The 9,018-nt window shown below is 52.1% G+C and overlaps 1 protein-coding gene across 5 annotated transcripts in view; it reads left to right on the forward strand.

The window, feature by feature from the left end:
* LOC133341743 (tyrosine-protein kinase ABL1-like) overlaps positions 1 to 7,471 on the forward strand; it is a 44,064-nt gene extending 36,593 nt beyond the window's left edge. For all 5 annotated transcript variants that reach the window (XM_061550407.1, XM_061550408.1, XM_061550411.1 and 2 more), the window contains exon 11: positions 4 to 7,471. In XM_061550407.1, the coding sequence (XP_061406391.1) occupies positions 4 to 1,727 (1,724 nt within the window). In that variant the 3' untranslated portion in view covers positions 1,728 to 7,471. The remainder of the gene's footprint in view (positions 1 to 3) is intronic.
* The last annotated feature ends 1,547 nt before the right edge of the window (positions 7,472 to 9,018 follow it).

Here is a 9,018-nt window from a genome sequence, read left to right on the forward strand (position 1 = left end):
CAGACCCCGCCTGCTTCAGTTCGCCGCAGCTGCCGCGGAAGATGCGCGACGTCCTGAGCAGTGGAAGTGGTGGCGGCAGCGCGGCTACAATGGGCGGGGCGACCCTGGACGACTCCGACGTCCATGGCGGGGGCTTCCCGCCGTCGTCAACCGCCGCCTCCTCTTTATTCCTGCCGTCCTTCAAGGCCAAGAAGAAGAAGACGGCGCCGGCTCCTCCCAGGCGCAGCAGCTCCTTCCGTGACGCGGACGGCCAGCCGGAGAGGGCCGAGGAGAACGGCAGCTTCGGCCCGCTCTGCTCGTCCGAGGAATTCCTGGACGCGCGCGCCACGTTCTCGCGCGGTGACGCCAGGGAGAAGGAGAACCGGCTCGCGCCAGTCTCTCCATTCTGCACTCTGCGGCCGCTGCCCAAGGCCTCGCCGCATGGCAAGGCGCGGCACAATGTGGTTCAGCAACAACTGCAGCAGCGTTTGGAGAAGCAACAACAGCAGCAGCAACAACAACAGCAGCAGCAGGCGGTCGCGACTTTATCACTCGACCGTTTTTCCAGATCTTCATCCATGTCGTTCTCCAACGAGGGCGGGTCGGGCGACATGGAGCGCAAGTGTCACACGCTGCCGCTGGACGGCCAGCGGGAGCGAGCACCGGGCGTGGGCGGCGCCAGGGCCTCCGACAGCGTGGAGAGCACGGTCCAGCCGGTCAAGAAGTGCAGGGACCTGGCCGAGAGGCTGGCGCTCTTCAGCCGATGTCCTCTGCAGAAGCAGAGAAGCCAAGACAACGGGGAGAATGGCATGTTCAGGGACGGGGAGGCCAGCGCTCCCGGGACGACGCCCAAAGTGACGCGCAAGCAGCCGGGCGCGCAGTTGAAGCAACCGCGCGTGGGCGACGAGGCCACGGGGAAACCCCAGCCGGGCGGTGTCGCGAGGGCTGGAGGGGGCCCCACCAGCAATACGTTTCCTGGTGCCGTCCGCCTCCTGCCCACCTCGGAGCCCCTGCAGAGGAAGGCCAGGCCGCCTGCAGAAAAGTCTCCGCCGCACACAGACCGGGAGAAAGCGCAGCCATTGGGGCCCCAGCACAAAGCCAAGCCGTCCCACCCGCCGCCCCCGCCGCCCCTGTCGGCCACCAAACCTGTCGGCAAGCCGCCAGCCAGTCCTGGCGGCGAAGGCCAAACCGCGGGCGAGAGCTCGGGCGCCGCCCCTGTCAAACCCAGGTCGCCCCAGCGCGCGGACGCTGCGGGCGACGCCTCGGGCGACGGCGGTGTCAAAAAGCCGCTCATGCCGCCGGGCACCAAACCGACGCTCCCGTTAAAACCGCCCGGGACGTCGGCGGCTGGAGAGCAGCAGACGTCGCTCGTGACCCTGCGCAGGACTGCAAGGCCGCCCGAGAAGCGCTCGCCCAGCCCGGACGCTGGCGACGCCGCCCTGGTGCCGCTCGCCAGCAGCAAGGAGGGAGTCGTCGAGTGCCTGGACTGCCTGCAGAGGTCGCTGTCCACCGGCGCGACCCAAGCGCAGGCGGTGTTAGAGGCCGGGCAGAAGCTGTCGGAACGGTGCCGGCTGTACGCGGACTCGGCGCAGCCTGCAAGGAAGTTTGCACTTTTGACTGCATTGGGCAAGCTGGAGAGCGGCCTGCGTGAGCTGCAGGGCGGTGGTGGTGTGGGTGGTACGGGCTCACAGGCTCTCACAAGCTTGTTAGCTTGCACCAAGGAAATTCGGGACATTGTGAACAGGTAGCTGGTTGTGTGCATTGTACTTTTATACAAATGTGTTTCGGGTCCCTGCACAATTGCAGCTGTAAGATTGAGCCAATGGCTTTGCGAGTGAGCAAGCTTTCTCTTAAACCTCCAAGTGGCCCCAAAGAACATGCCCCTTGGGCCATCTGCCTGCCCCCCAAGAGCCATCACTGCAGGTGACCATCTGCGCGAGCCACGGCACCGCTGCCGTGGGTGGTGCAAATCCATGGTTGTGAAAGCCATCGTGACCACAGCAGCAGCAGAGAATTCGGTACAAGTGCGAGAGCCTCCACGCGGCGATTTGTTGGTACTTGATCTACGCTGTGCGAGCAAAAATTGCGCCCTGCTATTTGCAATTGTCGTGGCTGTACCAAATTAGTTTGTTTTTCTCTTTCAAACTGTTCACGCGAATGCTTCCCGTGGAACGCACTGCAATGCGAGCAGCAGCCCAGCGAGCGCGGCTACCAACGCGCCGGGGATGGGCAGCTGTGCCGAGCATTGACTCGAGAAGACAGGCGAAGGGCAGCGTGATGATACGTGGTACACGTCAGCCTCTTTTGTGGTCCTACACGTGAATGCGACCCTGCGGCATTCCCAGAAATAACGGCAAGCCTATGGAACACTGCGGGCATGTGTGCGTTTGCGAGCGAGACGAGCATGCGTGTTTTAATGCCTGGGTTCGTCCCAGCTCTGTGGTGTGCGTGGTGTACTGTGATGCTTGGGGTGTGCTCTGCCAAAAACAAATTCGGAAGATGTTACATTTTGTAAGCGCGCGTCCTTGGTACATTGGAAAGAGAACGCAGCGATTTGGGACCTCGGCCGTGGAATAACCTGCTGGGTACAAAGTTGCCTTTCGACAAAGGAAACAAAAGAAACACATACAATGATAGGTACTGAACACTGCCTGTTGTGCAGACCGCACATCCATGGTGTGCCATCTTCCTTGGTTCACTCCTGCAAGATCCGGTTAGCCGGCCGGCGCTTTCCAGACTGTACAGCAGGCGTAGAATGCTTTGCTCCACATACCCATGGAGGGCCAGACTCCAAGACTCACATACGAATTAATAGGGGCGTCCCTCTACACCGAGTGGGCCCTGTGCATTTAACACAATACAAAACATTAACGCAGCGCCAAGCTTTAGCAAGCTTTTGGACGGTGCTCATTTGCCCTTCGTGGTCATATAACCAAGGGGTGGAAATCCCTCATTCCATCCTTCACACAGAAACTTCCCAGGTGGTATTTATCTGTTGGACACCGCCACCCCTAGGGTATGGATAATGGGCTGTAGCACAAAGCAGATACTGTAGTTGTGATTATAAGCACATGGACACTGAATACCTTATGGTGGGTAGACTGGTATACAAGTCACACCTGCACATGCCAACTAGGGAACAGATCTGTCACAATGCTTGGCTGGATGAAGGCAAAACCCAAACAACATAGGCTGTGTCCTGGGCTATCCCACAAATTTATACTTCATTATGACTTTCATGGTGCTCTACCCTAACCAGTCATGAGGTTATTGCAGTCCGATGTCCGTAATTTTTTTTACGTGCCGACACTGCAGTGACACATCACTGGTTTCTATGGTGGTGCGTTAGTTCCTGAGGACCGCCCCAGTCCCCCATGGGGGTGATTTGACAATATTTCGCCATGCTATAGATACCTGCCGAAACAATACGATCAATTACTGCGCAGGTGTTTAGTCCGGTTTTGTACCTACCGCGGCGTGTTAGCCGGCACCATGTCAGTCGTCTTGCGCCGAGCACTTTCAGGAACTGCAGAAGTTTCGGTCCACCTGGTCAGGAGCTTCTTTCATTCTGAACACCGAAGCGAGAAACACATCGGAGAGCGACAAGCAATTTTGGCTTCGCCGTGCACAACGGAGGTCGGTAGGGGTGGTGGTGGTGGTGGGGGGTGTAGTCTTGCCCGCTTAGCAGTCAGCCTACGGAGTAGCGATTTTTTGCGTTGGCGCGATGTTTTTGCTGGGAGACGCCAATAGCCATGCACGGGGGCGGCGTCGGGAGCGGCGCCGCCGTCTCCACCCCGAACTCAGGTACCCGTGAACTGTGCTCGCCGTTTTGTCTCCGTGCCAGTTCTGTCCCGCAGTATGTGACTCTCGTGGTATTTTTGTTGTTGTCGTCGTTTCGAAGTCCTTGAGCTGCCTTGCCTTTTAAAAATGACAACGTAATAATTAAGTACTTATAATCCCTTAATCTATGTTGAGCCTAAATGCGTTTGTAAACCTGTTGTGGGGCCCGAGCTCTCTCTGTTGCATCTCTGCAGCCTTGTGCCCTAATGGCTGAAAGCGAAATTAAAAGTCAATTTTTAATTAACAAAGAGCCATTAGCCGTTTCCATTGGTGGTGCCTGAGCCACTGGTGACATTTCTGCATTCACATGGCAGCTGCCAGCATCCCCATGGAACAACCAATGTTGACCTCCCACAAAGCATTACTTATTTTAACCCCAAGGAAGCATGATGGGTTGAATCGACCCCCAAACTTTGGATCTGAACTGCGACCTTCTGAACGCAAGAGCAGATTACTCTCCACAGTGCCGCACGGCTGGATTGATGCAACACCGGTTGAGGAATCGGTGAGCTTTGGTTTGCCAAGCCCCAATGTGGTAATTCTGTTGTCTTCCTCGTTGTTTGGCGTTGCCCGGTGGCAATTTGTCTCAGAACCGCTTCCTGTGTCTGAAGAACGACGGTGCCTTGGGCAGGTGTACACTCAGCGCAGCTGTGGAAGAGGTTACGCAATGGACATTCAGTTGGCAAATACCACAAGTCTGGGATAATGTTACGAGTAACCCTTGATTAACAGCTTCAGGTTAATGGTATTAATTATGGTTAGATTTAAGATCGCGTGGGTAATTAACGCAACGGGATAATATTAAACTCCGATATATCTTTCAGAAAGTAATTGGGCGATTTGGAAATATCCATGTTGAAGGTCATTGGTGGCAAAGTGTCTTATGGAAGACTTAAGTGTTATTCAATCAACCTAAAGTGCATACTTAAAGACCAACATTTCGTTTCGTCTGGGGTTTATACAGCCAATACAACTCTTGCCATCGTGCAAACATCCACGACGGCGCTGTTTGTGCAACTAATCGCCGTTTTAAAAAAAAATCACTCTGAACCCATGCAATGAACCCTGCCGACGTGAACCTAGTGTGGTACGTTTTTATGCACCCTTTGTTGACAGTAGAGCTGGACTATCCAATCATTGAGCCATTATCAGTTATAGAGACTCTGCTCTGCTAAAAAAATGCTGGAGAAAAAAAACCATGCAGATATTTGGGCAGGGGTGGGGAAAGTCTCATCCCACGGTCATGACGTGCGCTACTGGATGGGAGGTGATGGGCGGCAGGGCCTTGCGGTGTTGTCGGCATCGGCCTCTTCTTCATGTTGGGCGTGGATTCGCGTGGGGTTTCCCCTGTGTCTTGCGCTACTTGTAAAGGACTCAGAGTAATCGACTGCACAAAATGTTGGATTATATAAATACACACGCACGGTCCCACAGATCGAGTTGAAAGCAAATACAAGCACAGCGCGCGTGCATTGTTGTGAAGCCAAAGTTAAATAGCACAGCCTACTAGTTGTTCCGTAGCCCCATTGCAGGGCCAAAACAACATTTTCCTTTAAATAAATACGAGGCTGTACCCATCAATAGAATTGGTCGTCTAACAAAGTCACATTACGCGTACAGCCCTATGTCAATCCAGGGCCCCCTCCCCCTTACGCCTTTTGGGTTATGGGGTTTATTTGATCATACTTCACCACGCTGCTAAATGCAGAGTGGAATGCTTGGGGAGCATTACCATGACAGCATGCTACAGTGCAACGTATGTTGCTGTGCTGCCCTCTGCTGACAGCCTATAACTGCGGTGCCCTGCAGCGTCACTGAACACCACCCAAGTTCTTTGGCGTACCCCGGACTTGAATTAATTTGGAGGGCCATCTTTGTAGTCAAAGTTCTGCATTTGTTGTTGTTGTTGCCGCCTTGTAGCCAATTTCAGACGCGCTGCTGCAGCAGCCGTGTAGCGGTTGGCAGCACCAGTCTGATCTCCAGGAGCGGCAGCTCAAACTTTGGCGCAATTATCTTCAATTCATCTTCCCATGTCCACCCAGAAGTATATAAGTGTGTACATGACAGTCAATTAGTGGGTAAAGTGTGGGTACTCGCCTCTTCCAATATATCTGGTCAGCGTGGAAGAGTAGGCCAAAATATACTCCAGGGAGGGGGCTTCTTTAGAACTCCCTTTGGTGGAGGCCTTCCCACCAGCGGTGGAGGCATTTGCAGGTCTGCGCCTTTAGGGAGCGAGTTTGGATTTTCACGACACCACAAGTTCACTCAGTGTTGACTGCCGCTCCCCACTTTGTGATGTTTAAGAGGAAAGCACACGTTTGAATCTGCTCCATCTACTTCATGTACATTTGCTTTGATCCTTGTTTGTAGCCTAATGATATCCTTGTCCTAATTAATTCGTCTTTGCGGGTTGTGTATTATACATGTTGTTTTTTAGTGTGAGTGATAGCGCTAACTTAAACGTTTGGTATGGTTTACAATTCATCGTTACTAAAGTGTATAATTGAGAGCGCGTGGCGATCATTCGATTGTGTCGAGGGATTGTTGTGCAAGTGAAACTGCTGGTACGCGTCAGTGTTAGTGTGATGGAAGGGTTGTTGCCCTCGCTACCACGTCTACGGAGGCTTGGATTTCATTCCTTTTGGACAACACGAGTTTGCATATCCCACCTCCAATATGCCACTTATATTTTGCCCTGCAGTAACCATTGTGGGTTTAACAATAGACAATGATAGACATTGTTAGCCAAGCCATGCATGCGGAATTATGCATGTAAGAATCTGCTTTTCAATTCCTCATACTGGATAGCTCCAATGACGCACAATACTTTTTTTCTGCAGGTGCGACAGATTGAGGACCCCCCCATTACTTGCAGCTATATTACTGCCACCAAGTAGCAAAGCACTTGTGTCAGGCTAGGTGCACTTAAAGGCCACATGAAGCTCACCCATTGGAGTTCACAGGACGGACCTAGATGTCCATAGGACTTCACAGGACAAATCTAGATGTTTTGGGTTAACCAATTTGTCATTACCTAGTACACACCCAATATAGCCAAGGTCATATACTGTATACTTAAAATTCATGACTTGTATAGGTTATATTGCATATGTGAACACGTCAAAAAAATCTTTGGTACGTTGTGCATTTAAAGTAAAGATACACACACACCCCAGTGCCATTCAGTGTATTAGACCCTACTTGCTGCATCAGCCAATACCACCATACCGTGCACCACACTGCCTGGCCAGGAGTTGAACCCAGGTCCACCGGGTGATTGAACCACTGCTCCCCATTACATTACACGTGCACACTCACGGCACCACATGCAAGTCCCAATGAACAAATTAATTGAATCTGTACCCGCGGAAGAAATCCAACGTTCCCGAGACGTGTGCATCTTGGACATCCTGACCTTCCCAATTACCCTCTCCGATCCACATTTCAACCCCAAACCTCCAGGGTGCAGTTCCTAGTGCGTTTTCGCGAGAGTATTATATTGTACGGACTGCACTCCCTTCCCGCACTGCACCCCACAGCAGCCTTACTAAGGTCGCCCGGATAGGTCCTCCGGGCGAGCCGCGTGTCGCCGCCCCCTGTTCCTTCTGCCAGTGTACATATAAATTAAACTTCGCGGAAAGTCCACCCGGTCTCTTCGCGCTCCTGTGTCATTCATTATCGGCGGCGATGGCTTAACAAATAAAAGCAAGTCTGTCATTGTGGAATGTTTCGCCGTTGTCTGCCGGCGAAGTCGCCGTTAAACCAAAAAAAAGCGATTGTTGGCTCAATGGGCTTTACCTGGGAAGTACATTTATTGAGTCCATAGGCCAGAGGGGGAGAATTGTTGGTGCCAACGGTCCCGCGGTTGCAGGATTGATTGCCGAGGGTGATAAAAGTGAATGAATTGACCCACGTCCCCATCGAACCCGGTGGGGTTTTTTTTTCTCCCGGGGTTTTAAGGGTAAAGCTGTGGCTTTAAAAATGCTAAAAAAACATGCCGGGCGATCAGAATATAATTACGAAGATACCCAACAACAAACCCATCAAGCAATGCTCCATAGTGACATGTTCCATAGCAAGTTATTCTACCAAGATTGCATTTTGCAACTCCCCAATCGTAACAAGCCGTAGTTTACGCCGCCTCCACACCTTAACGCGATCACATTTGCCCAGAGTGTACAATTTCAAAACAAGATCCCACGGTAAGAGGTCACAGGTCAACTCAGACCGTGTGGCCTATGCACTTTCCAGACGAGCCATGGAATCGTGGCCTTCTTGCCACGTGCGTGTACGCGGACAAGGATGGCTGCCACGAATAGATCTGCGCACAGAAGACAAATATCGTCCCGTGCAGCCTCAACGGGGGCCACTGTTGGGGCAAGTGCTGCTAGCGAGCACCTACGAAGGCCGTCACGGCCGGTGGCTAACACCACACTCGGCCACCGCCTTCGTCTCGCACGTGGCGACGTTTACACCGCACCAGGTACAGTACTCATTTGAGGCCGAGTCAACCTAGAGGAGGCCCAAAACCGATTCGGATTATTGTTACTGGCCGTGAGCGGGAATCGAACTCGGGTCATCGGGTTCCTGCATAGGTGTGGGGGAGCGGGGTTCGCTTTGTCCCTTAAGAATCGGGGGTTGTATTTAATGGAGGTATTTTCTAATCTTAATGGCAAACTACTGAAAATTCTACACGAGGCCTCCTTTGCCAGTATCAAAAAATATAATAGGGGTTTTCCCCTTTTTCTGGCGACAAAACTGAAACCTTTTGCAAGGAATCTTGTTTACATTAAACCACAATACTTGCAGTAAGAATGCAAACAAAAAACGACTCTGATAATATATGCATTGTCCTTGAAACCAAGCCGAGTCTCACACGGTGTTCGACCAGCTGACGCCAAAAGTACGCCTTTTGGCGTCGTCTGGTCCTTGCAAAAGGTTTCAGTTTTGTCGCAAAAAAGAAAGGGGGAAAAATTAACCCGTAAAACAAAGTTTTTCACTATAAATCCTTTATTTGCGTGGCGGCTAGAGTCCTCTCGTCCTATGGCTTGAGATGGCTGCCACCTATGGGTCAGATGATTGCCTGCCACCATTAAGCAATTTGGTAATTAAATATAATTTTTTTCACCTAAGAAGTGTAAAATTTTGGGGAAAAAATGTCACGAAAATAAATTGTCACGCACAACGAGTCTGTGTGCA

This window comes from Lethenteron reissneri, chromosome 12, assembly GCF_015708825.2.
Source record: "Lethenteron reissneri isolate LAM-NWPU_2019-01 chromosome 12, ASM1570882v1, whole genome shotgun sequence".
Classification (NCBI taxonomy): Eukaryota; Metazoa; Chordata; class Hyperoartia; order Petromyzontiformes; family Petromyzontidae; genus Lethenteron; species Lethenteron reissneri.